Raw genomic sequence first — 16891 nt, forward strand, 5'->3', positions numbered from 1 at the left:
GGGGCAGCCTCGGGCACCTCTGCGGGGATGGGGACAACCGAGACCAGGACGGGGCACCAGCCCACAGGTGGGGACCAGCTCAGATGGGGCCCATGGCCAGGCAGGGTGGGCTGGGGCAGGGGCTGAGAGCCCCGGGCCGGGCCGCCTTGGAGTCCTGGGCCATGGCAGGGCTGGGGGAGCCCCTGGTGAGGCCGGGCAGGGTTGTGGAGGCGCTGGTGTCCTCAGGGCCCTGAGAGCAAGTTCACAGGATTTAGCCAGGGTTAAGTAAAATTCAGTTTTATGAATATTTTAAATTTACCCAGAAACAAAACTGGCATTTTTTTCCCATCAGAAACTCCATGACATGAAATATGTTCCAAGCTGGAACATTATCCAAATTGTGAAAACTGCTCAGATGGATCAAGTTATTTAATTCTGTTAATATCCTTGTTTAAATCCTATTTCATCTTTTCAAATTCAGAATACTACTTTCTGAAACAAGAAATTTTTTTGAAGAACAAACTTGAAGAAACTTTCTTTTCCAGATATTTTCTGAAAAAAAATGTCACTGATTGTGATGCTCTTTTTAGAAAAGTTTCTCTTAAATCAAATCCATTTTTTTTATAGCTGGGCACCATTACACTGGAAAAGCTCTGATCAACTTTAGTAGACCAAAATACAAAGAGTGTGAAATTATACTGTGTACATTTGTATAAATTAGCCATAGCCTACCAAAACCATTTTTCTTTAAATACATTATTCCTTAAATTCTTTTAGGGAATACACAACTTCAGGAAAAGGCATATTTAAACAAAGTCTCTCTGTTTTTTCCTCCAAAATCTCAAACTCAACCAAGATGTATTTAGTGCTAAAAGTAAAGAAAGGGAAATAGTAAGTATCCTGAAAATTTTCTGTGGCACTGAAAAAATAAAATGTTTTAAGGATGCTACACATGCATGTGTAAAATCATATTAAATAATAGAACTGAAGAAAAATGGCTCTTACTCATGTCACTCTATGTAAAATAACCTCCAATTTAAATTTACATTCTTCATTAAATGGCAACATTCATAGATCTCAATGTAAGTAATTAAATGGAAATTAGATGTTTGTCTTTTAGAAGAGAATGGATAAAGAAGATAGAGGCATAGGGTTAAGGTTCCTGGAGTTTTGCCTTTTCTCATTCAGTCACAGTGGTTCAGAAAATTTGCCTGGCTTCTTCAGATTAGTCGGTCTTGTCTGTTACCAGAGCTCAATGCTTTCTGCCATTTTCCTTTTAGTTTAATTTCGGAGATGGCTTTGCATATAGCTCCCTGGAGACTTACACTGACTAATCCCCCTCCACTGTAATTAAGGAAAAAAAAAAAGGGGGAAGGAAGTCATAAATAGGATTTATAAAGGGAAGCTTTTATATTGAATTCTGAGAGCCACATTTTATACAGAACACAAATGCTGACCCACTCTAAAAGGATTTGCTGGAAATTTAATTTAGGGTCTGTGACTAAAAGGGCACCTTTGCAAACTTGCATTCATATTCATTCACCTTGTGTTCTGTAAAGGTAGCTTCATCAATATCAAGTGGCATGTTTCAATCTCCAAAGACTGCCAAATAACACGTGGTACCCTTCTTAGCAGTTCAATATGGGAATTGAAAAATCCTATGTAGACAGGTGGAAATACAGTACAATGGTTTAGTTTTCTATATTTCCTTCCATCTGTTTCAGCAGAGGCAGAAAAGTAATCAAAATAGCAACTAATATAAGATAAATACAGGAATCAAATAGCATTTCATAGTTTCTTCTGCTACTCCTTTATATTAAAAATTCTCCCTCTATCTCCAAGTCATCTTAGCACTTTTCACAATTAATACTTTATTAATTAGCATTATCAATAAAACTAGTTTGCATAGCTACATATTACTCAATATTTTCTGAATATCTTCTGTTCAGAATTTAGGCTAATTCTGTTTTGATTTAACCAACTTTGTGTAAATGTATAGTAATACCCTAACAACTAACATACACCTGAGCACATGTAAAACTGATCAGTTTTTGTTCACCTATGTAAAATATTTATATAAGTATATTATTTAGGTGGAAATGTTAATATTCTCACTAGTTTCCCGAGCTTTATTTCACTTGATAGCCTGTTTCTCCTGCATTAATATACAACCTCAATGAACAGTTTGGACGAAAGGAGAAAGCTGTCTGAGGCATAACGGCTGAATAAGATCTGCTATTTAATCTCTTGGTTGTTGATGCACATTCAGTCCAAACAGATCATGAATGGTGTTCATTACAGTTTGGTGACTACTGTTTTTGTAAAAAATAATCATCAGTTTGTACACCTTCCCAAAAAGCTTCACACTTAGGTGTGCTTTTTTTTTTTTTTAGAAGCTCTTGTAGGGTATCCCTGGTCTGAGTGTTGCTGAAGTAGGGACAGGCCCTTCTCCCATCTGGCTGGGGCCCAGTGCGGTGTGGATAGCCTCGTCCCTCTGTGTCTGTTTTACACACTAGTGAGATCCATTAGCAGGACACGTGGGGCTGCCTGTGCTGCAGCTGCATCGGCTGGGGGGGGTAGCTTTTTCGTCATGGCTCTCAAACCAATCTGGTCGTTTAAGAAGAACAGAGAAGGAAAAGTAAAGAGCGTATTCAATTTGAACATTACCTCTCGGCAGGGAGGGGGTGTGTGTGTTGAAAAAGCGCTAGTAAGATTTGAAGCACTTGAAGAATTCTTAAAAAAAAAAATCAGCTCTTCTGTGCTAATCTTTTTTATTTAACTGCCTTTTCTGTTGCTGAATTTCATTGATCTTTTAGCCTTGATTGGAAGTGACAGGAATTAGTTTTTATTGATCTGCTTTCCTTTGCTTGAAACAGCTTTATTTATGTTAAAGCATGTCCCCCATACCCATTTGCTTAATGGTAAATGTCCTGTTGTCTCTGCATGTGTGAATGACTGCTGAGATAGGTAATTGCATAATTTCTTTTAATTTTTTTATTTAAGGGTAAACTGAAAATGTACTGAATCACTTCAGTGCTTTTGACGTTCGTGGGGAATTGGTGCTGTTGAATTACTGTGAAAAGTCTTTTTGTGGCTGTATTCATTAATATAATTATGAAAAATATATTCTAATAGGCTGCTTTGTAAAGCTTGATAGACTCTCTGAATGGCCTCCCCTCAAAAGCAAACTGTAGAGTATCTGTGCAAAAAACTTGAACAAACAAGAAGATAGGGCTCTGCTGAGGCAGGCAAGCTGGTGAAGAGGTGACAGCTCGCGCTGCTAAAATGGGAAAACCCCGAAACCAGCTATATGAGTTTAGTGAGGAAAAAAACCAACTCACAGATCGGGAAAGCTGCCCCTTTTTGTGAAGTTGTGGTTTTATTACTCCTGTCTGCCTACATCCATACAGGGAACGCAGGGAATGGCATGGGATGAGCTCCGTTTCAGTTCCTGGAGGAAGATGATTCTGAATAGAGTTGTCGACTGCTGTGGTGGGAAGGGATAATACTTTGAGGATTTAAATGAAATGCTTACTCTCTAAGTTAGAACAAAGTCTTACATAGGATGGTTTCTGGCTAGATTATATTTGTTCTCTTTTCTTTGGAAATGTATTTATTTGTTCTTTCAATCAACAAAAAGTGTTCCAGGCAGATTAATGGTTCATAACAACAAAACATTTTCTAGAAATCTGACTTACTGCAGTGTCAACTAAATAGCTTCATAATCCTTAAACCCAAGGTCTTCTAGCTATCCTTCTAAAACAATTAGGTTTTACAGTGCTCCCAGGAGACTAACATCTTCCATCTCTACAGGATAAACTCTCACTTCCAGATTTGTGGTCTTTTACTGTGACTGCCCACCCCAGACATACAAATCTGGGGACTGTCAGCCCGGGCGCCACTGCTGACCTGCACTGCTCCTGTGCAATATGAAGATCTCACAGACAGACAGTTAATTTCTTTGGTGGATGGACAAGGCTAAATCCTGTGCACACCAATTGTGTGGGTTTTTTTAAATGTAATGCCTGTAATATTAGTGAATAATGCTTTGTCTAACTGTTTCTGACAGGATTTTCAATCTGTTTTATCATTTCAGCTTTGGTATAACACTGCAAATGTATGACTCATTACAAGGAATGAAATAATTAATGTCCTGGGCTTTTGTTTTGACCTAAAGTTTGGTAGCTATTAAAATTACCAGAATCACTTCTTGAACGCATCATCATTTTTGAAGACTTCCCCCCAAAACACGATAAAGCTTCTGCAGGTCTCTAGTGCCAAGCGTGAAGCAGGCTGGGAAGGGAGCTATGTGGCTAGATCTTCCACTACAAAGCACGGTCCTGGCACTGCTGTGTGTCATGACCCTGTTGTGGTTCCCTTCTTCATCATGAGCTGAAAATTCGTGTCTAAAACCTGCATACTTGTGTTGAATTGCCACAGTAAAAAAAGCATTAGTGAATTTGTACAGGCAACACAGGAACATAGAACGTATCAACAGCCCCTGGTTTGTGGGATCTGTCTCTCTCTCTCCAAGCCCCCTCTCCACTCCTGCCCTCCCCCCCACCCCACCCTCCGCAAAGGACAGAAGAGGGAAGAATTGCCTACCATCCTGTTTTTCAGCCTGGTCCTCATGTTTATACAAGCCATCCTTTGAATTCACTCAGAGATACCACATTCATGCAGTTGTTTCTGATATGAAAGCACAGGCAAAGTGATTACTTGGAGGAATCTTAAATTCTGTATGTTCTTTTCTCAATAATGACCAGCTCATGATTACCTGTAGGCAGGTAATTATTTAACTTTATTCTTCCAAGATGTTATAAATCATAGCACTAATTTGTGTGTGGACATTTGTGTATTATATGGCAATGTAGGCAGTTAAGATCTGACTCAGCTGTAAGCAATAACCTGCAATGATCCTATTTAAATTGTAGTGAAGAGCCAGACAGACTTGTACTTGATTGCTCTGGTTTGTGTCTTCTGTTAAAAAGCCTACTAATAACTTCAGCATTTTTCTGTCTTTTGCAGGCGGCTTCACTCCAACTTCCTGCACTGCGACTGCCACCTGGCTTGGCTGTCTGACTGGCTGCGGCAGAGGCGCACTATCGGGCAGTTCACCTTCTGCTTGGCACCTGTAAACCTGCGGGGTTTTCTTGTGGCGGAGGTTCAGAAGAAGGACTTTGTCTGCTCTGGTAATGATGCCAATTATTCGTTTATCTATCAGCTCATGGTTTTGTAGTGATAGTCACATAACAACAGTGAGTGGAAAATTACTATGTTGTGTTTGAATACCATTCTGTAGCAGTCCTGTTTGTTTTTATTATTGCTAAACTGTGTGGGAGTAGATAAAATTGTTAATTTTTTCAGCTTCATAAGAATTATTGGATTCCAGTTAAGATTTCAGTTCTCAAATTATTTTTTCTACTTCAGCATTGCCAATGATATCAACATAAGAAATCAATTAAGTGTGGATAATTTGGAATTTCTCAAGGGAAGAGCTCTACAGCTGACTGGAATACAAAAGAAAGGAAATAGAAAATGCTAATCTGAGTCTGTTGATAAATGACTTGACTGTAGAACATGGGGAGCAAATTTTATTCCAGGGACTGAAACAGGATTCTTAGGGAGCCAATGCACTTCGCTGTTCTACAAGTTTCCACACCGATAAATGAGGCTGATGCTACATGGCCTACTCACAAACCATGTGTCTATATGTTGAGCCTGTTCATCAAGACTCTGGAACTGCACTTGGCTCTTTTGTGATAGAAATGCATTTTCTTAAAAGAAGAGGAGAAAGAAAGAAAGAGAGAAAAACAGAAAAATAAATCTCTGAATTTGGCTGAAAGGAAGAGATCTGGCAGAGAGGCAAGGCAGTGTGTATGCTGGAGGAGGGGGGGGGGGAAGAAGGAACACAAGTTTGGAGATAGTTTTGCAGGCCAAATAGTAAGTAACACAGGGAGCTTGTTATAAAGCTGATGCAAGTCCTAATCTTGATAGACTGTGGATCTTGTGATACTGTATTCTTTATCTCTCAGTCTGTGAGCCCAAAAGCTTTATCCTCTTGGTACATGGGTTGACTGATGGAAATACAGTACAAGTGCTCATGCTAGAAATGTTTCTTGAATGCCTTTTTTCTGTAGTTTTATTTACATGTGACAAAGAAAGAGAGAAATGATGGTACTTGGAGAAGAAGTGTTTGATCCCCTTAACTATATCATGGATAGTAAATTAATGCCCAGCCCTGGAGGTGTGCTGGAAGTATTATGGGCATATGAAAAATGAAGTTGTACAGCAGTGATTTTTCTGACTTGATTTTCAAGAGTGCTGAGCAGCTTCTATGCAGTTGTGGAGATTTGATGATGCCCAGAATATTTGATAAATTACATCAAAAGTTTAACTAAAGGAAAAGTTTAGAATTCTAACAGTCTTGGGAGAGGAAGGATAAAAGAAATGGATAAATGAATTAAGCTATTAGCAGAATCTAATTTTATCAAAAGAGGTAACCACAGCATTTTTTTCTTATGAAATGTAGTTTCAGATGGGGCATGAGTTCAGCTATTTGGATTTATGATACAGTGAAGTGACGGAGCAAGACTTGTTAAAATCAGGGGAAGAGATAATAATTGCAGAATGAGAAATGTAATGTGGACAGGACTCATCTAAACAGAATTTTCTGTGCAGACTGTGGCTTCCAAAAGAGAAAAGGTTTTTAAACAGTTGCCAAGAGCCTATAAGAGAACTCTCAAGATTGGCCTGCTTTTTTTAAAAAGAAAAAAAATTAATAAAAATTACAGGAAAGAAGCATCCAGTGAGACAGTCCATCAACTGTATGCCTAGCCTTCATTTGGGAAATGAAATATACTGAAAAAGAAATGCATTTGAAGAGCTCATTTTAGTGGAGGATTTAGCAGAGAACTCAGCTTAGTACATGCTAGTTCGACAAAAACCTACATGGACAGCTGGTTTAAAGAGGATATAAATCTTCCCTGCGCCTTATTACAGTTCTTATTCCTGATTTTACAGCATAATTTGTTCGTGTTTGACTATGAAGTCAAACTAGGACAGGAGGTGAATAGTGAACTGAACTTGTCCCTCTGCAAAGGAATTTTATACAATTTAAGCTTACATGAATCACTCTAACTAGCCTCAAGCTGGCAGCGAAAGCCGCCTTTGCATCATAGTTATGAAGAGCTGAAATACAATGTAGTGAACTACTCTGTTTAAGTATAGGCTCAGCATTTCAAGTACTTATGTTTTTATGGCAGTGGGAATATCATTACAGCAAAAGAGAACGCAGCTTTTCCTCCACTGTAAAAAGGGCTTCATCGGAGCATTCCAGTTCAAAACTTGTGTCGTTGCATGCTTCAAAGCAGAAAGAGTAGAATCAAATAATTTGGGGGAAAAAAAAAACATCCTTGAAAAACTGACTTCTAGTTATTCTTTGAACCCTATGCAAAAATAGGGAGTTTTAATAATTTTATAAAAATGTTCCACTGGAAACAAATTTTGAATGCTATATACCAAGGAATAGCGTAAGTTGGAAAAGAAAAAGTGAAACACCGATAGAGAAGTGCCATAACTGGAACCCAAATTGCTTGATTCCTTCTGGACACTATGCTACCAGTCCTGTACAGTGATGTTTATAAGCGTTAGGTGCAAAGCCTCTCAAGATAATGTTGCTGAAGTCAGAGTTCTGTGAAGATATATCTGTGTAAACTGAGAGTTGGTCTTTTGAAGATGTTGTTCAGCTTGTGCACATAAATTATAAAAGTGCTAATTCAAACGGCACCTGTAGGCAAATTGTGAGCAGCAGAAAAGCTATTCCAGGTTTCACTCGTTCATGCCTGTGAACATTTGGCTCAGACCCATAGGTAAATGTGTAGGACTAAATAGTGCGCAGTTGCCTGGAGATAGATTTGCAAATACGTCTAATTGGATTTGTGTTACTGAGGAGGCAGGGGAAAGCTCATTAACAGAACTGAGCAGGGCTGGGACTATACGACCCCTCACCATTGGCAGGGAGCGCTGAGTACTGCTGGCAGTCCTGTCACCCACCAGAGCCTTCTGGCTGGCTTAGTCAGCAAGCTGTCCCCTCCTCGCAGGAGAGTCTCTCCTCCAGAGCCACCCCTGACAGAGCAGCCTTCCTGGGCCTTTGCCTTAAAGCCATCTGTTCCCAAAGAAATCTCCAAACAGACTCTTCCTTCTGCAGAGCCGCTTATTGAGCTCTGGGTTGAGTTTGGTGAGACAGTCTCCTACCAGACCGTATGTTGTAGAAGGGGCAATTGTGTGGCACCAGGGAATGAGTGCATCTGTTGATACGCTGTGCATAGATAGCATGAGGCCTTTCTCCTCTCTCTCCACCATAACCTTGTAATTCACTGCCACATTGCTGTGACAAGAGAAAACAGTACACTAGGTGAAGACTTATTGTCAGGTGAAATACAACCTGCACCCTGATCCTTGGGAACTGTTTATTTTTATATTCCCTTAGCTAGCAGAGGAGCATCTGGGGGTGCTGGCTTATGCTCCGTACCTCTTAGAGCCTTCCAGTCTTTGCTTGGATCAAACCCAGCTTCCTTCCCATGTTCAGATGTATCACTGTTGAATTGGCTTCTCTTTCTCTAACTCTGCCTTTCTAACTCTGTTTCTCTCAACCTCTCTCTCTCTCTCTGCCTATTTGTCTGTCCCTCGTCCTCCCCTGACCTCCTTAGGATAGTAATTTTATTTCATTTTCCTCTCATATAAGTTTTATTATGGCTCTTTGATTTTTCTTCTACCTGCTCTTTACTTGTTGAAGTTGAAATTAATCTACATATTAATCAGTTATGTCAAGTCATAATGTGTTTTCTCACCTGCATTAGTGTGGCTGTAAAGCTTTGCAAACTGAAGCAGGGGTTCATGAAGTTATACCATCAGCAGACCCTATTTGGATTTTTTTTTTTTCCAATGATGAATCATTCTGTTTTTTCTAAGTGTGTACATGAGAAAATGAATATGCATCTGAACTGCATATCTAAGAATAAAGCAGATGCATTCAGGAGCATTGTGTCTCAGACTGATGTGTAGCGTACTTCAGCCACTGCTGCCTTCAGCTAGCTGCTGCCAGAACAGCTCAGATGTCATCGGTTCTCAGCCGGTTGCTTGCAGAGGGGACTATCTGGTAGATGAGCAGGCAGAGACTGTGGGTTTGATTTCAGTGGGTGGTGGGAGGAAGTTCATTTCTCTCTTGTACTGTTGCTGCCGATTCTGAGGCAGTATGTTAGGACTTGGTGTTGACTCCGAAGGTGCAGGTTGATACAGATTTGCTGTAGTTTTGGCCAGTAGCTTGAGGTATTTTACAGGGGACAGTGTTTCCAATAGAGTATGACAATTGGATGAGATTTCTTAGAATAGACCAGAGATTGGTATTTCTAACAGTTAATGAACTCATGCTTTTCTCATGTAAGAAGCACCAGATTCTAAAATCTTGACATTAATTTGGAGCTCCTCTGTCCTATATGTCTTACGATATGAATTTTAGCAAAGTTTAAGTGTAGAATATGTGATTTTAAAGTACTTTTCTAAAATAGTTTTCTTTAATAATGAAATAAGCATTGTAGAGAAGGAAGTTGGATCCATACATCATTCTCCTTTTCATTAGAAACCATTTTCTCTGATTCTTGATCCTCAGTTCCCATTCAGAGGATCTACAAGAACCTGAAGAAAATAGAGAAGCATAATTTGGATTAAATAATTTAAAATTCAGTCTGAAATTGATGCAAGAGAGAAGTAATTACCAGAGCCAAGTGTCTAGTGATTTCTGGCTAAATAAACTGATACTGATTTTAAGAAAATAGTGGATTGATCCAAATCTCCGTTGAAGATCTAGAGTTTCTGATTCATATGGGCTGCCAGGGAGGTGGTAGAGTCCTCATCCCTGGAGGTATTTAAAAGAAGGATAGATGAGGTGCTTAGGGACATGGTTTAGTGGTGGGATGGCAGGGTTAGGTTAAAGGTTGGACTTGATGATCTCAGAGGTCTTTTCCAACCAAAGTGATTCTATGATTCTATGAGGTTGCAGCTGAGGTATAATAAAGAGGAAAATAAGTTAGCTTCCTGCTGCTTAATGCAGACTGTAAGCCCTAACGAGAAAGCAGATTTATTTGTTTAGGTGAGGTCAAATGGTCTTAAAACATAGCTGTTATTCTCTGGCCCAGACCACAAAACTCAGTACATTGTCTTGCTCCATTTTTCTCCTAATAACTTCATAGCATATTGTTGAGGAGACAATCAACAATGAGTAACTAATAAAATAGCACTCCTCGAGCTTCATATCTTAATGAGAACTTTCAGAAGATGCCAAAGGAAAAGTGTGTGGGGAGAGGAACTCCCCCCCCCATCTGCTCCTATTTAAAAGCCTCTGTGCAATGGTGTATCTCCATAACTAGCAGCAGGTCTGCTGCTTTCAACATGGGACGTGGAGATGCTGCCAGCATGGAAGATTGGTGCTCCCTGGAAACTTAAGAGTGGGGAGGACTATTTGCTAATGCAGCAGATTTTGCTAGTGCTGGGCAGTAGCAATTGCTCCTGAGGGAGCAGGGTGGTTTCCCCCATGCGGTCCATCCCAGCTCATGCAGAGAAGGGCTGCTAATGGCCCTTAGTTCCAATGGTCATGGGAAGCTGGATAAACAAGTGGGAGGAGGAGGCCTTTTTCTCTGTGTGTGTGAACGGTCACTTTCTGCCGTGTGGGACATCCTCACTGTACAGCTGGTTTATTGCTTTTAGAAGTGAACTTAACCATTTCATCTAACCTTGATGTCTTTCCAGAACAAGGACCTGTGAGTCATATAAGATATATACATCTTTTTTTCTCACTGTTAAGTCGGTGACTTAATCAGCAGACCCAGTAAGTGCTCTTACAATGGAGTCTATGCAGGACTTCCAGTGTTGTATGACTTTTAAAGCCTTTTGGCAAAAGTTATGCTCTAAATTTGGTCTTAGAAACTTTTCGTGGAACTCTGATAGAATTTTTACCTCCTGTTATAATTTGCAACCACAAACTAACATTTATATCTAGTCTAAAGAAACCTTTCATTACTGTGCATTTGGTAGTTGCTCCTCAAATGAGATCCTATAGGAGGTTTGGAGAGATACTAATCACTATTTATCAGAGTTTGTTTTCTGTTTCCATTAAGTTTCTTATTACAAATTTAAATTTGCTTTAGCACTAACAGTTATGTTGTTTCATACTGCTAGAATTTACTTCTGTAATTGCTTCATATGTAAGATGCCACATATGGTGTTTTTTATTTGGGGGACCATCTTGCAAATCTGAAGGATAAACATGTATTTATTAAGGCACTTAATAATTCTTTGAAGACCAAAGCTGAAAATTTGCTTTAAATTACAGTAAATTTAGTCCACTGTCCAAAAATGGTATTTTAACTTTTCAGTGTAATTACCTGTGTTCTGGAATCTCTTTTCCCCAAAGCAGTATGTGTAGATCCTTAATGCTTATTTAATGATGTCAGGTTGGAGTATAATTATTCAGCCATTGAGCTTTTGAACTCTTACTGTAATAATAAATGTGTTTAGTTTTTATGTTAGTGTCCAAAAAGAGTGGTTTGTTTTATTGCTAGTAAGTTGGTAGTATATTGGTATACAATGGAAATGCATCATGGTGGTCTGTCCTGCCACGGATCAGCACCACCGATTTGTTCTGAGCTAGTTCACAGGGAGCGGTGGTGTTAAATATGAAGGAACAGGGTTGACTCTTGAGTATGTGGCCAAGCCTTTGTATGAAATCTGTAGACTTTCTGTTCGATACATATATGTGACTGGCAACATGTTTATAGATACTTAATTAATAAGACTAATTTTAAAAAGCATAGAGCTGCATATAAAATGACTGCAGAATTCCATAAATGAATAGACAGCAAATATAAAGTTGCATAGCATCAATGCCAGTCAATATTCATGTGGATTTCTGTTTTATTGATGATGAAATTTAGTGATGTTGTATAGTTGCATTAAACCTCTTGTGGGTGGACTGTGGCCAGCTGCCAGTCACCCACCCAGCTGCTCTCATTCCCTTTCCTCAACAGGACTGGGGAGAAAACAAGATCTTCTCCAGCACATCCCCCTCTCGTTATTCTCTGACTTTGCTGCTTGCAAGGCTGTTTCTCACACTTTTTTCCTCACTCCTTACTGCCTGGCACCATTTTGCCCTTTCTTAAATATGATTTCACAGAGGCACCACCAGCTTCGCTGGCAGGCTCAGCTGGCCCTGCAGCAGGGCTGGTGTGGAGACGGCCCTGCCTAACGTGGGACACTCCCGGGCTCTCCTCACAGAGGTCCCTGCAGCCCTGCTGCCAGTGCCTGGGCACAGACACCCCATACCAAAACTGAAGGGATCTCCTGGCTCATTGAATTAATTCCTTGTAATTGCACGCAAACATTTTTACATCAGAAGATCCATCAGAATATTATTTTATAAGTTCCAGATACCATAAAGTACTTGAACGTGCCAGAGGCCTCTTGCAAAATGCCAAAGGCAAAAATGTCAGCCTGTCCCAGGAGGAAGGCAAGAAGGGTCTCTGGTGCCTTGTGTTCCTTAGCGTGTCCCAAATGCCAAAGAATTTGGTCCAAGGAATTCTGAAGTGGCTCTGGGAATAGGATTATGCCTCTCTCTTCAGTCTTTGCCCACTCATTTGGAAAAAAGTGTTTCCTTATCCCAGATCTGGCCATTGGGTGAGCTTGTGACCAAACTGGACCCCTCCAGTGTTATTTTCAGAAATGTAACATTCTGCCCGACAACATCTGAAGAGCTGTATCAATCTGTAATGCTTCTGACTGAAGTAAATCCCATCTTCTGCCTCTTCTTGAAGAGACCAGCTTCTGTGCTGAGGTGGGGAAAGTCCTATGTTTGCTGCAAGACGCGGGGCAGAGGGGGGCAGGAGCACAGACAAACACGCAATCGAACAAAATCAAGTCGTGTTTAAAACTCCTTTCCAAATATCAGCAAATGAAACTGCAGGGACTCAAACTATTCCTAGCCCTTCCGTAACTTTATCAAACTTAATTGTGAAGCAGTTCAGGTTCTCTAATGGATAACCTGTTTAGAAGGCCATTCCAGAACTATACTCTCTTCATAGACTTACAATTGTTCATGACCATTATCTATCATTTAATGTTGTACAGGTAGTATCCTTTCACTTAAATAATTTTTCTCCCTCTTCATTTTTATGCTTGAATATTTTTATAAGTTTGCTGTATTATTTCTGGTCATATTTTTAAATGTCACTTCATATGCACCTTCCAGGCTGCTGATGCAAATTGTGGGATTGGCTTTAATGAGATTACTGTGCGTAGATGCCTTTTGAACTGCAGAAGCGCTACATTTTTTAAGACTTTCTAGTATCATTATTTTTTTAGTCTTTAGCCTGTTTTGGAAGAGCAAATAGTATACAAACCCAGAGAACCAAACACAGGCCTTCCTTATAGTGCAATGGTCAGAAAGGCTGCTTTTAGGAGAAAATGCCTGTGTTGACATGTCTGGTGAAAGACGTTCAAAGAAAGGCTCAGAGTGGACACAGGGCATAGGAGATGTTCAAACTGAACCTTTTCAATTGTTCCTGTGGAAGACTTAAATGGAACAAATTTCTTTGAGAGAAAAACAACTTTGTCATAATTTTGAAAGGAGTTGTCTCACAAATTGTTTTATTAATCCTTCAGAAGAACAAGTCTGCCTATTAAACCTCAGTTGCTGCAGGTGAGCCTCTTTGCTCTACTTTCTTCCGTTTTGTTTAAAAGTATTCCATACAATTTTGGTGCTATTATTGTTAATTAAATAATTGCAATATTAGTGCTTTTAGGATAAGACAGTGTGAAGTAAGGTCTGATTTTCACTGGTGTTACTTTACTGCTATATTTTGAAACATGCTGCAAAGTAGGTTTATGTAGAATAAAGTAGGCTTCATTCATTACACTAGACCTTCCTTTCACTGCAGTTGGATATTTCCTTTTGTATAACTCAGTATTTGTTTGTAAACCAATTGGTGTTGACTTTGGCTTTTGACTTTGACAGTTGTGCTTATGTGCCAGAAACTTTTAACAGATAAATTTACTGTTTGGGAATGTTCAGCAAAACAGTGATCTTGAATCAAATAATGAATATCCATGACTAGCAAATTTTTGTATACCATGAACTCGATGGTGTTAATCAATCAGGGGCTCAAGTCACTAATTGTAAATACTTAATGCTGTGCTCAGTGCAAAGCTGTTGAACAACCATAGATGGAAATATTTGCATAAACCATTTCCTGCACATTCCTGTAGAATAAACACATTTGAACAAAGTTTTCTCCATTAGTGGAATATTTGCCATCAATAAGGAATGTTGACCTTGGAGATAGTCAGTTGTGATTGACTTGCCCATATCTCTCTGTAGGACTATGCACAATGAAGTCTATTTTAATACTGGGATGCAAAGACCAATCGGGAGCAATACATCTGCTTTGGGTATCCTTTTGAGATTGTATTACTGGGAGTCTAGTGAAAACTATAGCTCATGTAGTAGTAATTGATTTCAGATGTCCCAGCATTGTAAGAGGTTCCAATGGGTTATTTAATTAAACCACAAAAGGTCATAACATATCCACAGGTCTGCAATACTTGTAGTGTTTTGTTTATTGATCAATAATTTCATGTCTGCTATACTTAAAATGATTTAAAGTCACCACAGATATTTAACCAGTAAATCCTGTCAGATTTATCTTAAAATCCATTAATATTTTTTATTAATAACTAACATTTTGCTGGTGGAATATAACTGCTGCAAAGGCAATCAGATATGTGAGGAGGTAATAAAGCACACTACTTAGTGTGCTGTAATTGGGTGTCAGTGCAAATGAGATTATTTAGTTTATTTAGTCATTGCAAAATTTATTTTAAATACCTGTGACATTTAAACTGTTCATTTATACACCATAACCATTCTATTCTAATTGTAATATCAGTCTATTTGCTGCTCTTAAAAGGCTAGAGGCCAATGAGATACTTATTTGCAAAAAGCACTTAATTTCTCTGTAAACTGCTGGGTCCTAAGTTTCTCCCCGCCTCCCCTCTTCCCCTAGCCCATAGTCTGAGACTGTAAAATAAAGTGGTGCAGGCTAATGGCGTGCCAGATATTAACTACCATAATCATTGAGGCTGTCATTCCATTACATCAGGCACAAAAAGCATAGTAATTTTTGTTAATCATGTTCCTATCCTAGCTTCCACATTTTGTTAGTGTTGGGTTTTTTTATAGCAAAATGTATAATTGAGTTGATGATTTTTATCTCTTGGAGAAAAATATAATTAACATAGTGAACTAGTGCTGCTGTGTAACAGAAAAAAATCTGAAATGACAAGATGACAGATAGTAAGAACTTCAGAAGGGAAATAATATAAATGCAGCTGGCTTGTCCATGGCCGCTTCCTTTTGTTGCGTCCACGCCATAAAGAGTTTACTGCACTTGTGAAGGACACAAACAGGAATCCTGGGATATTTTTGCTTTTCCTGTATCTTTTCTTTTGAAGAAGTATTGGCAGCAAAAAGAAAATTCATTTTTAGATTTCAAATATCCTTCTTCAGAGGCTGTATTGCCTTGGGGCCCTTGATCCATCTGTATGCTTATACTCTGCATACCTATGAAAATCATACCCAAATTTTAAGAACTTTAAATCCCATAGCCTACTTAGATTCATTTTCTTGACGACTCCTTTCTTTACCAGCTCTCCACAACTATACAAACATTAAACTGATTAAACTCTCTTGGATTTTTTTGTGCTTTAATTCTATAGACCTGCTATGGAGCTAACAATAGATCCTCATTTAATTGAAGCAGTTAAATCCAAATCAGATGTGAAATTCTGTTTATAGAAAACTTTACCTTAACAGATGACTGTTTGTGTAAGAGCTATGGAATATGTGCTAGATGCCTGTTGAGTGTGAATGTGTAATACAGTATTTTGTCCTTTGCAAAGGAAAAACATGAGCAAAAACATTTGACAATGTTAGCAATTTATGCACAAAGTCTTTTTATTACATGAAAGGTGTCAGAGGTCTACAGTCTAGGTCTACTTTTGCTCATGATGAAGAAAGATACTCACCAAATATAAAGGGCTGTATTCAGCATGGAATCAGAAGTATTTTTACTCTAAGCACAAAATGTCAGTCAAAAGCAGCAGGACTACCAGATATTTTGGGGCACTCGGAGAATTCAAGCTTATAATGAGAAATTAAGTTTATAAAAATACTCCTTTTTCCATCCCATTTTAAGTGGAATGAGAAAACTGGTCACTCATTATATGTAGAAAATAAAGAGTCTGCACAAAGACAGCCTCTTTCTTTACTTCTTGCTTTACTTTCTTTCAGCGTAAGCTGTTATTTTTTCATCCCATTTCAGCTGCATCTGCGCTAAGAATAAAAACATTATATTGCTGTCTGTCTGTCTCTATTTTGACACCATGTACCTCCCTAGTTAACTAATTGGTTATTTGTTTTAGTCACTAGCTGTAAATCTGTTCACATAAAAGTTCCTCTTTTATTGTGGAAAATTACATGTAAATGGTTTTTGGTCCAAATTCAGGGTAAATAAAAGGATTCCTATTGGCTTCAGTGTTTGTTTGAAGATGATCCGAAAGGCTTGGTGGGCAGCACAAATGACGTTCTGGTTTACCTTTTGGCCTTTCCATTCAAAAAGTTGCCAGAAAGTTCCATGATATTTAACTGTAGTATGGTATTAATTATCACCTTGTTACTGTTGTTACTTGCTTTTTCCGCAAGGACTGCTGTTTCTGTCTTTTCTCTCTCTTTTCACAGCACTTTGTATAGTAACCTCCTTTCTAACCATTCCTTTAGTGTAGAGCACTCGGCAATGCTGCATCA

At 38.9% G+C, this 16891-nt stretch overlaps 1 protein-coding gene across 1 annotated transcript in view; it reads left to right on the plus strand.

The window, feature by feature from the left end:
• Nucleotides 1-16891, plus strand: part of SLIT3 (slit guidance ligand 3) — a gene marked incomplete at its 5' end in the record, with an annotated part of 500013 nt that overhangs the window by 296421 nt on the left and 186701 nt on the right. The window contains one exon of the mRNA XM_009641607.2: nucleotides 5008-5171. Coding sequence (XP_009639902.1) covers nucleotides 5008-5171 — 164 coding nt within the window. The remainder of the gene's footprint in view (nucleotides 1-5007; nucleotides 5172-16891) is intronic.

Source organism: Egretta garzetta, unplaced genomic scaffold (assembly GCF_000687185.1).
Source record: "Egretta garzetta isolate BGI_Z169 unplaced genomic scaffold, ASM68718v1 scaffold97, whole genome shotgun sequence".
Lineage (NCBI taxonomy): Eukaryota > Metazoa > Chordata > Aves > Pelecaniformes > Ardeidae > Egretta > Egretta garzetta.